At 37.9% G+C, this 21,017-nt stretch overlaps 1 protein-coding gene across 7 annotated transcripts in view; it reads left to right on the forward strand.

The window, feature by feature from the left end:
* The window catches only part of ITCH (itchy E3 ubiquitin protein ligase), a 121,690-nt gene that overhangs the window by 56,781 nt on the left and 43,892 nt on the right, over positions 1 to 21,017 (forward strand). For all 7 annotated transcript variants that reach the window (XM_078057105.1, XM_078057106.1, XM_078057108.1 and 4 more), the window contains 3 exons: positions 4,545 to 4,590; positions 19,076 to 19,233; positions 20,673 to 20,862. In XM_078057105.1, coding sequence (XP_077913231.1) covers positions 4,545 to 4,590; positions 19,076 to 19,233; positions 20,673 to 20,862 — 394 coding nt within the window. The remainder of the gene's footprint in view (positions 1 to 4,544; positions 4,591 to 19,075; positions 19,234 to 20,672; positions 20,863 to 21,017) is intronic.

A 21,017-nucleotide genomic window follows, 5' to 3' on the forward strand; every position in this document is an offset into this window, starting at 1 on the left:
TTACATTATGTGTAACTTTAATATATTTAGTTTAGTGTGAGCTCCATGAGGATAGGGGTTGTTTTTCTGTTTCCCTGAATGTTTTCCCAGTGTTTAGAAGGGCTGACACAGGTAGATGCTTAATAAATACTTGTTTACCAAATGAATAAAACCAGAAAAGGATATCATCCTTTTCCTAAGTTTTTTCCTATAATAAAATATTTGAAATCCTGAAAAACAAAACCAAAAAATCCAAGTATTAAGGCTATATAATATGATCATTGTTGGTTTAGATTTTATCACATCCTTGCTTAAAAATATTTTTTAAGATTTTTTATTATTTTTAAGTAATCTGACTAAGCCAGCCAGGTGCCCCTAAAAATTTTTTTTTAATACATATGCATGTCCCTAAACAGTGTATTACTTTCCCTTTTTCTTGAGCTCTATAAAAATAGATTTTGCCTTTTAAGATTTATCCATATTACTGTATCTGTAACTTACTTTCATTGCTGTATAATAATCTATTAGGTGAATATACCACAATTTATCCATTTTTATGTCAAAAGACATTTGGTTTCTTCCCAGTTTTTTGCCATTATGGACAGTCACAGATTGAATATTTATGCATTTATACATTTATATGTCTCCTGGTACACAGGTTGAAGAGTCTGTGTAGGGTATATACTTGGGAATGGAATTGTTGGTACATATTGATATGTGCATTTTCAGCTTTATAGCACTTATTTTTTCTTCAAATATGACCGTTTTTGTTGTGATTCTTTTAATTGAGGTGAAATTTACACAACATACAATTAACCTCACAAAGTATACAATTCAGTGGCATTTAGTATATTCATAATGATAGTACCTACCACTTCTAATTTCAAAACTTTGTCATCACCCCAGAAAAATGAACCATTGTCCATTCTATAATCACTTCCCCCCCGCCCCCATCACCTGGTAAACACTAATCTGCTTTCTGTTTCTGTGGATTTGCCTATTCTGGGTATATTATAAAGAAGGAATCATACAGTACGTGACCTTTTTTTTTTTTTTTATGTTATATTAATCACCATACATTACATCATTAGTTTTTGATGTAGTGTTCCATGATTCATTGTTTGCATATAACACCCAGTGCTCCATGCAGAACGTGCCCTCCTTAATACCCATCACCAGGCTAACCCATCCCCCCACTCCCCTCCCCTCTAGAACCCTCAGTTTGTTTCTCAGAGGGTACGTGACCTTTCATGTCTGGATTCTTAGCATGTTGTTTTCGAGGTTTATCCAAGTTGAAGCATATATCAGTTCTTCCTTTTTTGCAGCTGAATAGTATATGCCACAGTTTGTTTATCCTTTCTTCCACTGGTGGACATGTGACTTAAAATTTTCCACCTTTTGCCTTTAATGAGTCATAAATAATGATGCTATAAACATTTGTGTGCAAGTTTCTTTGTGCACATGTTTTCATTTCTCTTGGGTATATTTCTAGGAATGGAATTGCTGGTGCTTGTTTGATAGTTTCTTGTTTTTTGCTTGTTAATTTTCTTTTGATAACAGTTTTTTTATATTCATTTGAAAATTCCAATATATATATATATATATATAAAGAAATTCCAATATCAGAAATCTTTGGGGATATGTTTTTATGTCTCTCCTTCATTGAGGCTTGTTTTCTTATGTTTTTGCTACTCTTTGATTGCCAGTTTATTTTTTATTATTGTCTTTGGGAATCAGTGGCCTAAACTGGGGATTAATTGCCCCAGAGAAAGTTTCTTTTGCTTCTGCTAGTGCCAGGGTATGCTACATACCTGGGAACACTTCAGCTCCTTTACAGGATCCCAAGCCTTTGTTTCTGATCCATCTCAGAGCTGATAATAGCCATCAGGATAACTTTTTTTTTTTTTTTCATATTTGCTTCCTGCACCCTGTTCCGGCTCTAGTATCTGTTCACTTGTTTGTTTGTTTTGCTTTTAAGATTGCTAGGCACTCAGGAAATAGAACAGTGTGTTAAACTGCTTCATCTACCAGCTATTATTTTGTGGCAGGAAAGCCCTTTTGAGTAGCTCCCTGAATAGAAGAGATCTTTGTAGATCTTCTTCCAAAGTGTCCTGTGGGTAAAATGTGTGCATTTAGAAATCCCATTTTTTGTTGAGGAAATTTGGAGCAGGAATACTTTAAAAGAACAATACATTTATAAAATGCAAACTTTTAAGTATGGTCATTGTTTCCTTCTTGGACATTCATTGTGTAAGTGTCAGATATTTTGTGTCTTTTAAAAAAACTATTCTCGGGGGCGCCTGGGTGGCTCAGTTGGTTAAGCGACTGCCTTCGGCTCAGGTCATGATCCTGGAGTCCCGGGATCAAGTCCCACATCGGGCTCCCTGCTCAGCAGAGGGTCTGCTTCTCCCTCTGCCCTCTTCCCTCTCGTGCTTTCTGTCTCTCATTCTCTCTCTCTCAAATAAATAAATAAAATCTTTAAAAAAAAAAAAACAAAACTATTCTCGGGGTGCCTGGGTGGCTCAGTTGTTAAGCATCTGCCTTCAGCTCAGGTCATGATCCCAGGGTCCTGGGATCGAGCCCTGCATTGGGCTCCCTGCTCGGCAGGAAGCCTGCTTCTCCCTCTCCCACTCCCCCTGCTTGTGTTCCCTCTCTTGCTGTCTCACTCTCTGTCAAATAAATAAATTAAAAAAAAAAAAATCTTTAAAAAAAAACAAAAACAAAACTATTCTCTGGAAACACAGGATTAGGTCTATTTAATTTATGCCATACATTTCATAGTTATGGCTTCACCTCTGTATTGAAGTGAAATAGAAGATTGAACAAAAATGGCCCTTGTCTATACATACTGATGAAATGTAAATTTTGAGAAACAGTAATAGCTAATATTTATGGAGTGCTTATGTGCTGGGCACTGTTCTAAATATTTATGCTTAATCCTCACAACTATTCTATGAAGTAGGTGTCCTTATTCTTCCCATTTTATATGTGAGGTAAAAGGCACAGGAAAATCAAGTGTACTTTTCTAAGGTCATGAAGTTAGTACATGATGAAGCTACGATACAGACCAGGCAGTCTGGCCTCAAAGTCCTTGTGATTAAACACTGTGCTTCTGTGTAATAAAAGAAGTTTAGAAGTGGCACTTATTGGTAGATTTAAATAGAATATTCCAAATGATTTTCTTAATTTTTGAGAAAAGTGGGATCCTAAATGACTGATTGTAGTAACTAATGCTGTATATTTTTATTTCCTTTTCTGATTTCATTTGTCTCATCAGCTATTGTAGGTGAATATATTCTATATAAAAATAATTCTTGTAAAACTGAAATGTGCCCTTTTCAGCTAAAGTGCATTTCATTGTACCATGTTTTTAAAAGCTTTATTGAAGTGTATTTTATATTTCATAAAATGCATTCATTGCAAGTCTACAATTTAATGATTTTTAGTAATTTAACTGAGTGGTCCAGCCATTACTGTAAATCAGGATTAGAACGTTTTCATCCCCCTGGTAAGATCCCTCTTAACTTATTTACACAAAATTCTGTTCTTAACCTCTAACCCCATGCAACCACTAATCTATTTTATCTCCAAAAATTTGTTTTTTTCTGGATATTTTGTTACCATACCATTTTGTTGTATGGTAACAAAATAGTAAAATACTATTGACTGTATTTCCTTATGCTGTATCTTTTATGCCCCCACTTTTTTTAATGTAATATTTCTAGACAAGATGTTATACCTGCCAACCTTGCTGAGGCGGTATAGTGTAGTGGTGATTCAACATTTTTTAAATGAACTAATCCATTAATTATGCTTTGGAGCAATAATAGTGATGATTTTACTGTTTAAAACTATGACTGTATTTAGGGACTATTGTTCTTTAACTACATTGATGTAGACTGTTAAGCTTGAATTCTTGTTTCTGCATTTTATAGTTTTTCCTTCTCTGCTTACTATTTTTGCTGCGATCACTATGCCTACTCTTTAATACTTTTATAGTGCACAGTCCCTTACTGAATCCTCAGAATATTTTCCATGAATAAAATTGGAAAAGTGTGAAATTTGTGACATTAATTTGCCACTTTGAAATTAATTGGTGCCTTTCCCATTCTTGAAGTTGTTTGCCAGGCCCTTGCATAAGAGAGATGTTACTAGTTTTTTTATTTTCAAAGTCTGTTTTATCCATCATCCTGATGGTGATCAGAATTTTTTGTGAGATACTTGGAATATAAAAGATGGCTGAAGTATTAGATTTGAATTAGAATCAAGCAAACATATATTTCAAAAGGCAGAAGTAGGACATGAGTAATAGTACCTTGACTAATTAACATCTCTTACACATAATCAGCATTGACACAACATTTTGGTAAAACTTTTCTAATTTCAGTCACATGAACATTTATCACATTTTCCTTTTAAATATGTTGAAATTTTTTTTTTATCATGTTGAAATTTAAGTTATAGTATGTTCTACAAGATTTAATGAAAGGCTTTGCATGTTTAGGAAGAAGGTGAAAACCACTTTTTGAATTTCATTTTCTGTGTAAATTTTATTGATGTTAAAGGTGCTTCACAGAATGATGATGGCTCCAGACCCAAGGATGAAACAAGGTAAGAGTTCACTTGTTGCTTTACCACAGAATATAAGAAGAGACAAGGGAGAACGAATATTAATTGTAGTCAAAATTTTAGTTTGACTAAAACAAAAGTTCAGACTGCTATAAGAATAAACAAGGGTCAGAAAATTCAAAGCTCAGGAGCTCCTGGCTGGCTCAATGGCTGGAGTATGCAACTCTTTTTTTTTTTTCTTTAAAGATTTTATTTATTTATTTGACAGAGACACAGTGAGAGAGGGAACACAAGCAGAGGGGATTGAGGGAGGGAGAAGCAGGCTTCCCACCGAGCAGGGAGCCCGATGCGGGGCTCGATCCCAGGACCCTGGGACCATGACCTGAGCCAAAGGCAGACGCTTAACGACTGAGCCACCCAGGCGCCCCTGGAGTATGCAACTCTTGATCTCAGGGTTGTGAGTTTGAGCCCCACATTGGGTGTAGAGATTAGTTAAAAAAAAAAAAAAATCTTTTAAAAAAAATTCAGGGCTCAGGGTAAGAAAGGAAGTATCTGTGAATGTTTCAGGACTCTTAACTCATCTGATTGCAGTTCTCCAGAGTAGGCCAGGGATACCTGAATTGCTAGTATTTCCTTCAGCTTGTAGAAAGTGAATATATTGGCACTTTTACAATAGCAGGGAGTTCAGAATCCTAGGGCCATCACTGGACTGTTAAATTTTTTTTCTAGGAAAGCTGGGATATAAGCTTTCGGTATATGGGAAGGTCGTCATGATCTGTGGTATCTTTTGGGCCTTTGTTAGAAGGAGCAGAGATTTGTACCAGCTGTTCACTATTACCCTAGATTCAGCACTTTTTTTTTTTAAGATTTTATTTATTTGAGAGAGCTAGCATGAGTGGGGGGTGTGGGGGGAGGGAAGGAGGGGTACAGGGCAGGTGCAAGCAGACGCCCCACTGAATATGGAGCCCGATGATGCAGGCTCAATCCCAGGACCACAAGATCATGACCTGAGCCCAAGGCAGACATTTAACCAACTGAGCCACCCAGGCGCCCCAGCACTTTTTTTTTTTTTAAGTTTATTTACTTATTTTTTTAGTAATCTCTGTACCCAATATGGGGCTCAAACTCATGATGCCCAGATTAAGAGTCAAATGCTCTTCTGACTAAGCCAGCCAGGTGCCAATAGATTCAGTACTTTCATGTACCTATCTGCCTTGAGGTCTGGGGCCTGAAAAATGTTGAATGCCTTGGGTTGTGTTAACTGACTTAAACTTTTATTTTAAAATTTTTTTCAAAGATTTATTTATTTGAGAGAGAGAGAGAGAGAGAAAATCTTAAGCAGACTCCCAGCTGAGCACAGAGCCTGACGCAGGGCTCCATCCTAGGACCCTGAGATCATGACCTGAGCCAAAATCAAGAGTCGGCCCAGCCACTTAACGGACTGAGCCACCCAGGTGCCCCCTGACTTAAACTTTTAAGTGTTTAGTAGTTATCCTAGAAGCTGATTATCAGAGATAAACTTAGGAAAGGAAATGCTTCTAGTCTTAAAGCAGTAAGTAATGTATCTTAAAGCGTTACAAAATCCCATTGAATTCTTTGTTTTTCCGAAACTGAGTAAGCAGTGAGTAGGAAGATGATGAACCACAGAAGTCATGATCAGAGGAGAAGAATAGAAAAGCAGTATCACAGAACATAAGGGAAAATACCCCAAGAGATGAGGTATTAGAGCGTCAAGTGTTGCAGGAGAGAAGAGGTGGAGCAAGTAGAACAAAATGTTGATGGTTGTTGAAGCTGAGTTGATAGGGAGTTTGTTGTACTAGGTCTGTCTACTTTTGTGATGTATGGAAAATTTCATAATAAAAAGTTAAAGGAAAAGACAACTCAGCAAGATCTTTGGGGAAATTAAAGTATATGAAACTATTGTCTTTTATCTAATAGAGATCTACCTTCAGAGTCACTCCTGCGACAAAGACTCATCTCTCATACTAATCTCACAAGAGGTGAAATATTAAGGACTAGTAACATCTTGTTCAGGGATTAGTAACTGCTTTATTTATTTATTTATTTTTTAATTTTTTTAAGGGAGAAGGGTGGGAGGAACTGAGGGAGAGAGAGAATTTTAAGCAGGCTCCATGCCCAGTGTGGAGCCCAGCAATGCAGGGCTCAATCTCACAACCCTGAGATCATGACCTGAGCTGAAATCAAGAGTCTGATGCTTAACCAACTGAACCCAGGCACCCCAATAATAACTGCTTTTCTTGCTCAGTGTGATTAAAAAGCAATAGAAAAGGTTTTTAAAATTATATAAATATCTCTGTAGACTGGAACATAAGCCTTTTGTGCCTCTTTTTAGTTATATGTTTAATAGAAGTTTTTTGAATTCCTGAAAATTTCTGCATAATAATATTTTAATATTTGTTTGCATTCATGAGTTGAGAACTCTTTTGCATAATAAATCCTTATTTTCCATTAGTGAGAATGTGATAGAATTTTGTATGCTCCTTGAAAGGTTAAGTCATTTTGTTTCTTTTTTTGCAAGTATCTTTTTTTTTTTTTTTTTAAGTAAGCTTTACACCCAATGGGCTCAGATTTACAACCCTGAGATCAAGAGTCACTTGCTCTACTAACTGAGCCAGCCAGGTGCCCCTACAAATCTCATTCTTAAAATACGTTATGAAACTACTCTAGACAACTATAAATTTCTTGCAAAGGCGTTCCTAGAGCCTAGCTTCATGCCATCTATTTAATCAATGCTTTACATCTTCCCAAGTGAATCACTGTCATAAATAATCTGAGGAATAGTGTCTTACAGGTTTTTGAGATTGCCAGAGTAATCTTTGAGCCTGTCTTTTGTGTTAAGCATGAATTCCTTTGCATTAGCTTTTATTCCAGAGAGCATACCTCTGAGGTGATGGGTTTGAAAAGCATTTTGTAAATTGTCAGATGTTTTTGAATGTTACTCCGCAATAATCATGGCCATGACTGGCTTTTCCCCTTTGCTTTTATTTGCAAACTTCTTAACTATAAGATTAAAAAGCAGGGCAATATATATACCCAGTGGGCAAGGGCTTTGTGCCCCTCTCCTCCAATCCGTTGCCCCAGTTATCATTTAGGAAGATGACTAAACAACCTTAGGTTATTTTACTTTTTTGTCCTAATTCAGGCACTGTGTATATTGTGAATATAGTGTTGTTAGTCTGCTTTTCTCTGTAACATGTCTGGATGTTTTATGTTTCTCAGTGTTGTCTTCTGTCATTTTTATGAAGTTCAAGATGATCAGTGCCTAGTATTCAAGATTTTGTTATTACAAGTACCTTCCTGACTGTTATGACCTTATTGTATTAGCATCTTGGTTCTCCAGGGTTCTTTATCCTGTCTATAAACATCCAGGCTTATGTGTAAGTTAGATATATACGTATGATGAGATACGGAGAGGTTTGTAAGATTGTGGAGCAGAGGAACAAAGCCATAGTAAAGCACATACTTTGTAACTAATTCCTTTTAAAAGACAGTTGGTGGTGGTAAGTTCACACTGACAATTCTGTATATCGTATAGGTTTCCATGTTTTCAAAATCCATTTCAGGTTTTAGTTTCATATACCCACTTATTAAAGGAACTGAAATAAACCACCAGTGCAATTTAGTGTGGCTGTGTTTCTCAAACTTCCGAGTGCATCAGAATCACCTGGGAGACTTGTTCAACCACAGATTGTGTCTTATCTCCAGTTTCCAATTTGCTATGTCTAGGTTTGGGCTCAAGATTTGTGCTCATTTTTCCAGGTGATGCTGATGATGTTAGACCAGGCCATATACTTTGAGAACCACTATGGTTAGACATATAGCTATTTCTTAGATTACAACAAAATATTATGGGAAATTTTTTGTTACGTAACGAAGTCTATTTCTTGAAAATCCCGCCTTGCAGAATTGTCATTCTGCCTTAATCTCATACTCTTTTACTTTAGAACTAGTTTGAATCTTGTTTCTTTTGTTGAACTTTAAAAATTTTTGTTTATTATAAGAAAATAATGCATGATGGTTTTATTTTTTTTATTTTTTTAAAGATTTTATTTATTTATTTGACACAGGGAGAGAGAGAGAGCACAAGTAGGCAGAGCGGCAGGCAGAGGGAGAGGGAGAAGCAGGCTCTCTGCTTAGCAGGGAGCCCGATGTGGGGCTCGATCCCAGGACCCTGGGATCATGACCCGAGCTGAAGGCAGTCACCCAGCCAACTGAGCCATCCAGGCGCCCAATGCATGATGGTTTTAAAAAAATGTTTATTATCAGTATATAAAACGTTTAAAACCTTCATGGAAGAAATGGCATTTGACGTAAGACCATAAAGCATAATTATAATTTGGCTTTGCATGCTTTGGGGAATTGGAGAGGGGAAGGAGTTCTAGGTGGAAGGAAGAAAAACAGTTATGGAGAGGGGGAACAACACAGGGTGTTCTGTTGGAGATCTTCAGTCACAGCATGCATAAATAGCTAAAAATAGAGTAATTGAAAGGGAAACTGGCAGGTGGTGAATTTGAGAGTAGAATCAACCAGTTAGTATTTATTGCCTCTTATATGTCAGGCAGTATGTTGAGCATGTTTCCTGTCATTTCAATGAATCTTGAACATTTCTATGAAGTAGGTAGGTATGTATCATTTTTATGGGTGTCAGAAAACTGAGGCTTAGAAAGGGAAAGGAACTTACCTGAGTTAATGTTGTGGTAGCATAGTTGAACCTGGGATTGCCTGACCTGCAGAGCCTCAATTCATAATTGTTATGCTTTACTGTGACCTAAAGTGGGACTCTTTTTTTTTTTTAAATCACGTAAGTGCTTAGCCCTCAATAAATGTTAGTTATTTTTAATGTTACATAGGTTGGGGCCAGATGGAGATTTTGGTTTGTAAATACAGACATACTTCATTTTGTTGTGCTTTACAAATATTTTGTTTTTCACAAATTGAAGGGTTGTGGCAACCCTGCAGCGAGCAAATCTATCAGCACCATTATTTTTAACAGCATTCACTCACTTGTGTCACTCACATTTTGGTAATTCTTGCACTATTTCAGACTTTTTCGTTATTATATTTGTAGTGGTGATCTGTGATCAGTGATCTTTGATGTTACAATTGTAATTGTTTTGGGGTACTACAGACTGTGCCCATATAAGATGGTGAACTTAACTGATAAATGTTGTGTGTGTGTTGACTGCTCCACTGACAGGCTTTTCCGTCTCTCTCTCCCTCTCCTTGGGCCTCCTTATTCCTGGAGTTATGACAGTTAGGCCAATTAATAACCCTACAGTGGCCTCTAAGTACTCAAGTGAAAGGAAGAATTGCATGTCTCTCACTTTAAATCAAAAACTAGAAATGATTAAGCTTAGCGAGGAAGGCATTTTGAAAGCAAAGATAGGCCAGAAGCTAGGGCTCTTGCACCAGATAGTCAAGTTGTGAGTGCAAAGGAAAAGTTCTTGAAGGAAATTAAAAGTGCCATTTCAGTGAACACACAAATGATAAGAAAGCAAAACAGCCTTATTGTTGATATGGAGAACATTTTAGTAGTCTGGATAGAAGATCAAACCAGCTACAACATTCCCTTAAGCCAAAGCTTAATCCAGAGCAAGGCCCTAACTCTCTTCAAGCTTATGAAGGCTGAGAGAAGTGAGGAAGCTGCAGAAGAGAAGTTTGAAGTGAGTGGTGTTTGGTTCATGAGGTTTAAGGAAAGGAGCCATATCCATCATCATAAAAGTACAAAGTGAAGCAGCAAGTGCTGATGTAGAAGCCGCAGCAAGTTATCCAGAAAATCTGACTAATTCATGAAAGTGGCTACACTAAACAACAGATTTTCAATATAGACGAAACAGCCTTATATTGGAAGAAAATGCCGACTAAGACTGTCATAGCTGGAAGGAAGTTAGTGCCTGGCTTCAGAGCTTCAAAGGGCAGGCTGACTCTTGCTAGGGGCTAATGCAGCTGGTGACTTTAAGTTGAAGCCAGTGCTCATTGGCCATTCCAAAAATCCTAGGGCCCTTAAGAATTAATGCTAAATTTACTTTGCCTGTGCTCTATAAACAACAACAAAACCTGGATGACAGTGCATCTGTTTACAAGGTTTATTGAATATTTAAAGCCCACTCTTGAGACCTACTGCTCAGAAAAAAGATTCCTTGCAAATGTTACTGCTCATTGGCAATGCACCTGTCACCCAAGAGCTCTAATGGAGATATACAACAAGATTAATGTTTTCATGCCTGCTAACACAGCATCCATTCTGTAGCCCATGGATCCAGGAGTAATTTTGACTTCTCAGGTTTTATTATTTAAGAAATAATTTCTTTTTTTTTTTTTAAGCTTTGTTTCAGAGAGAGGGAGAGTGCACACGAGCGGGAGGGGCAGAGAGAGGGGGGAAAGAATCTCAAGCAGACTCCAGGCTGAGCATGGAGCCCAGTGGGGGGTTCTGTTTCATGAACATGAGATCACAACCTGAGCTGAAACCAAGAGTCAGATGTTTAACCTACCTTGCAACCCAGGCGTCCCAAGAAATATATTTCTTAATGTATTTCTTAATGACTGCTGTAGATGGTGATTTCTCTGATGGATCTGGGCAACATAAATTGATAACCTCTGGACAGGATTAAACATTCAAATGCCATTAGGAACATTTGTGATTCATGGGAGGTCACAATATCAACATTAACAGAAGTTTGAAAAAAATTGATTCCTCATGGATGACTTTGAGGGGTTTGAGACTTCAGTGGAGGAAGTAATTGCAAACGTGGTGGAAATAGCAAGAGAGCTAGAATTAGAATCAGAGCCTGAAGATGTGACTGAATTGCTGCAATCTCATGATAAAACTTAAATAGACGAGGAGTTTTTCTTATGGATGAGTAAAGAAAGGGGTTTCTTGAGATCGAATCTACTCCTGGTAAAGATGCTGTGCAGATTGTTGAAATGACAACAAAAGATGTAGAATATTACACAAACTTAGTTGATAAAACAGTGGCATGGTTTTAGAGGATTGATTCCAATTTTGAAAGAAGTTCTACTTTGGTAAAATGGTATCAAACAGCATTGCTACAGAGAAATCATTTGTGAAAGGAAGGATCATTTGTTCTAGCAAACTTCATTGTTGTCTTAAGAAATTGCCACAGCCAAATAGGGGGAAAGAGTTAAAAATGAAACAGGACAAAACCAGAGAGGGAGACAAACCGTAAGAGACTCTTCATCTCAGGAAACAGAGGGTTGCTGGAATGGAGGGGGGTGGTAGGGATGGGGTGGCTGGGTGATGGACATTGGGGAGGGTATGTGTTGTGGGGAGTGCTGTGTATTGTGTAAGACTGATGAATCACAGACCTGTACCCCTGAAACAAACAATACATTATATGTTAATAATAAAAAAAAAAAAAGAAAAAGAAATTGCCATAGCCACCCCAACCTTCAGGAACCACCACCCTGATAGTCAGCAGCTATCAGCATCAAGGCAAGACCCTCCAACCAGCAGAAAGATTAAGACTTGAATCACTTTCAGGGTGGATGATGGTTAGCATTTTTTAGCAACAAAGTATTTTTACATTAAGGTAAGTACATTGTTTTTTGAGACATAATACTGTTGCACATGTAATAGACTGTAGTATAGTGTAAACATATATGCACTGAGAAACAAAAAAATTTGACTTTAATACTTGCCTTATTGAAGTGGTCTGGAACCAGTATTGTTGAGATATACCTGTATAGGCTCATGGAATCTTTCTGTGGAGAGGAAAGTCTCTGAAAATATTTGAACTCCATTTGAAAAATTACTTTATTTGATAATCATGTATAGTTTGGATTATATGGTGGTGAGTGAAGATGGGAAGACCTAGGCAGGAAGTAGTTACAGTAATCCAGTAGGAGAGGAGGAGGGTTAGAACTGGGGCACTGATGTTGGAAGAGGAGAGAGAGAATGTAGAAGTGAAATCAGTGAGACTTTACTCAGTGTCAAGAGGCACAGGAGAGAAGAAAAGTCAAGTTTCCGTGAAGATAGCAGTACCACTCAGAACCAGAACATGGGAGGAACAGTAGCTTTAGAATTGGAGAGTTATTCTAGATCTCCTGCATTTAGTTGATAATTTGATACCAGAGGATGAGAATGAGACAAAGATGAGCGATTCTGATTTGGGAATCATTTCAGAGATGATCTTTGAAATCATGGAATTTGAGACTCTAGGGGAAAATTCCTGGAAAAGGAAAGGAAGACAAGAACAGAACCATAGGAACCTGTATTTAGTGAATGGAAAGAAGAAGACAAACTGAAGAAGAGATGGTAAGAAGTGAGAGTAAAAGATTAGAAAAGCACTGTCCCAGAAGTTAAGAGAAATGTTTTTATTTATTTATTTTTAAGATTTTATTTGAGACACAGAGTGCAAGAGAGCACTAGCAGGGGGAGCGGCAGAGGGAGAGGGAGAAGCAGGCTCCTCACTGAGCAGGGAACCCGACTTGGGGCTTGATCCCAGGACCCTGAGATCATGACCTGAGCCGAAGGCAGACACTTAACTGACTGCGCCAGCCAGGCGCCCCTTATTTATCGTTTTTCATACTGTTAAATATCTGTCATTTGCCTTTTAATTCAATATTTTAAAATATACAGAAGAGTTTTAGATTTCTATATAATTAAATTTATTTAGAAATAAGTTCACTATTCACATTTTCTTCTAAAGATTTCATAGTTTCATTTTTTAAAATCAACTTTATTATTATTTTTTAAAGATTTTATTTATTTGACAGAGGGAGACACAGCGAGAGAGGGAACACAAGCAGAGGGAGTGGGTGAGGGAGAAGCAGGCTTCCCGCGGAGCAGGGAGCCCGATGTGGGGGTTGATCCCAGGACCCTGGGATCATGACCTGAGCCGAAGGCAGATGCTTAACAACTGAGCCACCCAGGCGCCCCTTGAAATCAATTTTAAAATCAACTGGAGTCTACTTTGATCTTGGAACAAGCTGATGCTCTAACCTGACTTTTTTTTCCCCCCCCACACAGCCAGTTTTCCCTGGCTTAATTAGTTAGTCTAGGACCTCATTCTCTTCTACAGTATTTGACAGCATTAAATGCTCCCATCTTTTAAAATAAACATTTTTCTTGGGGTGCCTGGGTGGCTCCCTGCTCAGTAGAGAGTCTGCTTCTCCCTCTCCCTCTGCCCCTCACCCCCACTCGTGCTCTCTCTCTCAAATAAATAAATAAAATATTTTTAAAAAGATAAATTAGTATCCTCAGCTTGTAAAAAGATCTTGCAAATAATAAGGAAAACTATTCTTTTAAAACAGAAAAATTTACAGATGATACCTACAGTTCATGGAAGAAGAAACTCAGATGGCTTGTAAATGAAATATTGTTGAACGTTAACATTTTTATTTACCAAATTAGCAAATACTTAAAAATATTTACATACTTGATGGTGAAATGGGCATTTTCATAACTAACTGATAGGAAAATTACCTTTGAAAATATTTTTTAAAAAATTTAGCAGTCAGTATTTCAGCCTTCAAAATATTTGCATACTTTAACCCAGGTGTTCTATTCTGGCAGTCTGTCTGTAGGAAATAGAAACCCACCTCCCACTACCACCACCAAAAGAGAAGAAAAAATGTTTGAGTGATGACATGTCTATACATTAGAGTATTCTGTAGTCATTAGATATTATAAAAGGTTTTGAGTAATTTGGGGAAGTGTGCGGTATATAATGAATAACAAAACAAACACAGATTTGCTCAAGATATGAAACATTTAACAATCACATACACAGCCAATGAAATAGGATTGGCAAGAAATGGGAGTCCATGTCTTAGCGGTAATGATCTCCAGAATGTAGGACGGAAGGTGATTTTTATGATTAGAAGTTATTTTTCACTTTGAAAGAGTGAATGTCTTTGGAAAATTAAAATTACTAAATACATTAATTGCGTAAATACAAAAAATCATAATGAAGGAACAGAATGAACAAACAATTTTGGGGTGGCATCTGGTTGGCTCAGTTGGTAGAGCATGTGACTCTTGATCTCGAGGTCATGAGTTCGAGCCCCACATTGGGTGTAGAGATTAAATTAAAAAGAAAAAGAACAGCTCTGAAGAGCAGTTAGGATTGAGGAAGTGTTTTAGGTTGAGGGGTTTGATTATATTTGTGAAGGGAGAGGAAAGATCTGGAAGAAGGAAGATGATGGAAGATACAAGAAAGGTGTTAAATGATGATGGAAAGTCCTAGAGGATATAGGCTGAAATCAAGGACACACAGACAAATTAGCCTTGAATGAGTGAAGAAATTTCTTTTTCCCCCAAAAAAGGGAAACAAAGAAGTGAAAATGATTAGCGGCACAGAGAATTTTTTTACGATTGATTAATTTTTTTTATTTATTATTTTTTAACAGAAGTTTATTCTTAAATGTACAGCAGGATCTAAGACAAGACTTATTCTAGCTATAGTTGGCAATAGATATTACAACAGATAGGGAATCCAGATGTTTAAATAGGAGTGGAATTAGGAACACCATTGTCTCAGGCACAAGAAACAGCTTACTTTTTGCCAGATTTTTTTTTTTTTTTTAAGGTTTTATTTATTTATTTGACAGAGAGAAACACAGCTAGAGAGGGAACACAAGCAGGGGGAGTGGGAGAGGGAGAAGCAGACTCCCCACGGAGCAGGGAGCCCAATGCAGGGCTTGATCCCAGGACCCTGGGATCATGACTTGAGCCGAAGGCAGACACTTAACGACTGAGCCACCCAGGCGCCCCTTGCCAGATTTCTTAATTCCACCTATGGCCAGGGGGCCCTTCCCCGCAGCCATTGCTTTTAGCTCCTTGAGTTTTTCTGCCCCTCATCTGTTTCTGCTTGAGTGCCTTATCTTCCTCGTCCATCTCCTTGGCCTGCTTCAGGGGCTTCTGCCATCTTTGTGGCCAGACATGGCACCTGCTGCCACTTCAGAGTAGAGAAGTTTTAAGGTAGATGAGACAGTTGAAGGATAGCAGATAATCATCATGTTAGGGAAGAGGCAACATCAGGGACATCTACAGATTGGGCAAGTGGTCAAGAGTAGATTAGATAGGTAGAAAATGATCGATTTCCAAGCAGTGTGGGTAGTCCAGTTGAAGTTGTTAAATAAGGTCAGCTGTAGCACTTGTTGCCTCAATCTCTAAAACGAGCAAGCTTTAGGAAACTGATGTCTGCCAGGATAAGAAGATGGAGACTCAAGAAACAATTTTAATTTTTGTCTTTTGCATAGGTCTTTTTAATTGTATAGCACCTAGTAAAAGTCCTTTGCCCTACCAGATTACTATTATTTTTTTTTATTACTGTTAATTTTAACATCAGTACACCAATCCCAATGAATCCATGGTGTTAAGTTGTCATAGTCCTCTGTTATTTCTAACTGTTTAGCTCCCGGGAGATTTGAGCTGTGATTTTTCTTTTTAACAGGAAAAAAAGTGCTCACCTCGGCAGCACATACATTAACAGGGGGGAAGAAAAGACTGTATATTGTAGACATTGGAAAAGAAAACCTCTGGACTTTTCCTTACTGGGCACAGTGGAAAATTTATAAGGACCTTTTATAGAACAGACTGCCCCTTTAATTTGGTACTTTTTTTTTTTTTTACTAGTTTATTTTATTTACTCTGCTAAATAACACCTGATTTTGCCAGTGGAACATCATCATTACTTTTAGGCCCCAGAGAATAGTAGTAGAAAAAGTAAATGAAGGATTAGTTGTAGTGGAAAAATTGCTTGGGGCTGGGGGATGTAGGGCAATAGTGAAGGAATTAAAGACACTAGGGGAAGTAGTAGCCTATGGTGGAGCCCAAGTGGGACTTGAAGGAAGCTGATGGACTATGAAGATAGAGGGTGTTAAAGGTCATGATGGGAGTGAATCACAGATAAAGTAGGAGGCAGCAGAAGGAGTAGAAGGCTATATGTAGGTAGAGAGATTTGAAAATTTAAAGACCTAGGAAGCAGGAGCAATTCTAAGCATCAGGGAAATTTAAGGAGCCATCATATTACCCAGGTTGTAGGATAACAGTGTTGAGAAACTGAGGCCAGGTTGTTAGAAGAGTAAACAGCATGGATGTTAAAATCTCCCAAGATTTTAATCCTCAAGAGAACATAGCATTTTTGGAGTCCAGTTTTTGCTGCACCTTTGTAATAACAGATTTATCTCATGCCCTGAATGTTCCTCCTTACTCAAATATTCCTAAAACTTGACTAGCACTAGGTGCAAAGAGATTAAGTAACTGGGGTGCCTGGGTGGCTCAGTCTGTTAAACATCCGACTCTTGATTTCGGCTCAGGTCATGATCTCAGGGTTGTGAGATAGAGCCCAGTGATGGGCTTCTTGCTGGGCATGGAGCCTGCTTAAGATTCTCTCTCCCCCACTCTCTGCCCCACCCCCACTTTCCCTCTCTCAAAAAAAAAAAGATTAAGTGACTTTTCTTTGGTCATCTAACTTAGCAGAGTCAGAGCTAGAAACCTCAATTTCCTACTTTTGGTCCATTCTATCATTTGTTGTCTATCTTTTAAAAAACATTACTTCTTAAAAACATTAAGAACTGGGGCGCCTGGGTGGCTCACTCGTTAAGCTTTTGCCTTCGGCTCGGGTCATGATCCCAGGGTCCTGGGATCGAGCCCCACATCGGGCTCCCTGCTCTGTGGGAAGCCTGCTTCTCCCACTCCCCTGCTTGTGTTCCCTCTCTCACTGTGTCTTTCTCTGTCAAATAAATAAATAAAATCTTTTTTTTTTTAATTTTTTTAAAAGATTTTATTTATTCATTTGACAGAGAGATAGCGAGAGCAGGAACACAAGCAGGGGAGTGGGAGAGAGAGAAGCAGGCTTCCTGTGGAGCAGGGAGCCTGATGCAGGGCTCGATCCCAGGACCCTGGGATCATGACCTGAGCTGAAGGCAGACGCTTAACAACTGAGCCACCCAGGCACCCCAATAAATAAAATCTTTAAAAAAAAACACAAAACCATTAAGAACTAATTAGTAATCTCTTGAAATAGTATGGGAGGCAATACTCAAGAGTCTTAAAAAGGCATACTACTCAAAATGGGTTTGGAACTCAGCACCTAGGGGAGGGGGAGCAGTGTCAAAGCTGACTCCTCCTCCTGCCTTCAGTTCATTTTTGGGGATGGCTTGGCCTTCCTGTGGGCAGTCAGCACTAACCAGGTGCCGACTGCCAATTACTGACCTGTTCCTTTTATTCAAAATAAGCATTTGAGTCACCCCCAAAGCAGTCTTGTCATATCCTACTATTTGCCCAGATCACCTGAGGATCTTATTAAAAGGCTAGTTCTGATATAGTGGATCCTGGGAGTGGAGTGCAAGATTGTACATTTCTTTTTCTTTTTTTTTTCTTTTTTTTAAGATTTTATCTATTATAGAGAGAGCATGCTTGTGAGTGAAGGGAGGGGCAGAGGGGGAGGGAGAGGAGAGGAACAGGCAGACTCGGATCCTGATGCAGGGCTCAATCCTGATCCCAAGACCCTAAGATCATGACCTGTGCCAAAACCAAGCAACTGAGCCACCCAATTGCCCCTAGATTGTGCATTTCTAATAAGCTCTTATATGTTGCCCTTGCTTCTGTTTTAAGACTATACTTTGAATAGAAAGGCCCTAAAGAACTTTAGGGGAACATAGTTTGAAAATGATTTAATATATGGTGCTGTCTGTCAATTTTAATTTCCTGAATCAATTAGATTTTACTTTGTTCAGGCTTATTTTGAAGGTCCAGTAAAGTATTGAATTAATACTGTGTAGTAGTTTGCTGCTTACCAGGTAGTAGATAGCAGAGTCTTAGCTGAGGCATCTTCAAACTGGATACACTCACTCTTTGCTTTCTAATTCATGACAAGATCCCTCTGGGAAAAGAATCAACTATATTTAGCTGACCATAGTAATGACTTTCAATCTGATGTTTCCTGTTATTGTTTTCCCCTTTCTTTTCTTTCCCTCAATTAATGTCATTGCTTTGAAGAAATGATACCTCCTTTTAAAAAAAAGGTCTGTGGGCACCTCTGCTCTAGATACTAATTTTCAGCGTTTTGTATACCATTTCCTGGGATGGAGAGAAAGCATCTTCTCTCTGGGATATAAGTACTTCTTTCTTCTGCCATAGAACAGTCAGCCCTATCCCAAAATTGAATAATATCAAGAGCCAGTGGAAACCAAGAAAATGATGGTGATGTTATCTGTGCTCATAATAAAATAGTGCCCTTTCTAAGGTATTGGGATTTTGAGAATTTGACTCTGTTCCTGCTTATAGGGCCTCCAAAGACTTACTTGAAATCCGAATCACCATACCTAATAGTTTTGAAGGTTCACAAGTGTTTCTGTGCCCTTCGGCAACCCCTTACTCTATATCTGGGTGGGCTCTGAGGGTTGTATATAAGACTCTACCCAAGGGCTATTTATGTATTTGATAAGGCTGACCAGAAATTTTAAGTTCTGGTCTTCTTATTTTTGTTAAATTCAAAGAGCATTTGTTTTCCCTTCCGTTTCACCCTTTCTTACTCAGAACAAACACAAATGGATCAGATGAGCCTGAGGATGCAGGGGCTGGTGAAAATAGGAAGGTCAATGGGAATAATTCTCCATCACTCTCAAATGGTGGTTTTAAACCTTCTAGGCCTCCAAGACCTTCACGACCACCTCCACCTACCCCATGTAGACCAGGTGCGTATTCCAGCCATACACTAGGGATGTACCTGTCCATACTGTGATTGTAAATAATATTCTGTTTGGGAATTGATCCTCAGGTAAGTGTCAAAAGACCCTTTTAGGTCAGTGTTCTAGCTGTATTTTTACATTTAAGTTTTGGCCAAGAATGATCTTTCTATAGGTAGACTAATGTGTGCCTTTTCCCTAAGTTTTTCCTCCAGGGTGAAGTTCTTGAGGTAAGTGCTTTATTGAGAGTGAGAAAAAAAAAAAAGAGAACCATAAGTGCATTATTAAAAGTATAGGCAGTATAGATAAGATTGCAACTTTTCGGCAGGGTTTGTAATAGTGTGGACATAAGCATGTCATACTGTCAAGGATCTGCTTGCTTATTATCATTATATCCTTTAAAAGACAATTAGAAATGGCAAGTAACCCAATAATGCTAAATGATACTCACATTTTGAAGCAAAAATTATACAACAAATGAACATATTTCATGTAGTAAAAATATAAACCTCTGTAGATAGAATATCCATTTTTCCCGATTACCCAGAATAGAATATTTAATCTTTCACTTTTCCTTCTGTATGTAGACAGGCAATATGAATTAATTAAACCAGATATTATTGGAAAAGTAAATTAGTTGTCTACAAATCATTTTAGTAAACGACTTTGTTTTTAATTATACATCTTCCCCCCTTTTTTGGTAGAAAATGTGTTAATAATATATTCCTAGCCTTTAAGATTATATACTACTTTATCAAAATATTGGTGACTTCCCTGAGGAATTGTTTTGTCAAGTCTTTCTTGAAAATGTAATATGTACTTTATAACTGTTTATAAGAATGTAGTTGCTTAACAGTCAGATCTTCTGTATTTTAACTAACATCAAAAATTGGTCTTTGATCTTCAGGGTTTCATAGAAAAGACAATTTTAAGGATCTGGAAAATTACAAAATGAACTTATAATACCAAAGGATATCAGTGCTTTCCTTATTTTTTAAATAGTTTTTATTTCTTGTATCAGGAAATCAGAATTTGTATGTGCTTCATAATTAATAAAGAGACATAGGGTAGATGGAACCTAAAAAATTATTTAAAAAGTTTAAGTAATTTTCACCTGCATATCCATCTTAAAATTTCTGTTTGTCATCTACCTTTTTATTTTTATTTTTTTATTTTTTTTAAAGATTTTATTTATTGACAGAGAGCGACACAGCGAGAGAGGGAGCACAAGCAGGGGTAGCGGGAGAGGGAGAAGCAGGCTTCCTGCTGAGCAGGGAGCCCAGTGCGGGGCTCGAACCCAGAACCCTGGGATCATGACCTGAGCCGAAGGCAGATGCTTAACGACTGAGCCACCCAGGCGCCCCTACCTTTTTATTTTTTAAAGTTAAAATTCTATCCTAAACTTATCTGAAAATAAAAGATTGTTGTTTCCCACAAATCTTTTATAGCATCTGTTAATGGTTCACCATCTGCCACTTCTGAAAGTGATGGATCCAGTACAGGCTCTCTGCCACCAACAAATATAAATTCAAATACATCTGAAGGAGCAACATCTGGATTAATAATTCCTCTGACTATATCTGGAGGCTCAGGCCCTAGGCCATTAAATTCTGTACCTCAGGCTCCCCTACCACCTGGGTAAGTAACTGTTTTTGGTTACTATTTGTTTGCTTTCAGCTTTTGCATATACTTACCAATAAGGAAAATAATACTGAACTCCATTCTTTAAAAAACCATCTTCAAGCAGTGGTAACTGATTTTGGGGGTGCTGTGCCTAGAGTCAAACTGAACCA

Source organism: Halichoerus grypus, chromosome 10, assembly GCF_964656455.1.
Source record: "Halichoerus grypus chromosome 10, mHalGry1.hap1.1, whole genome shotgun sequence".
In the NCBI taxonomy this organism is placed as follows: Eukaryota; Metazoa; Chordata; class Mammalia; order Carnivora; family Phocidae; genus Halichoerus; species Halichoerus grypus.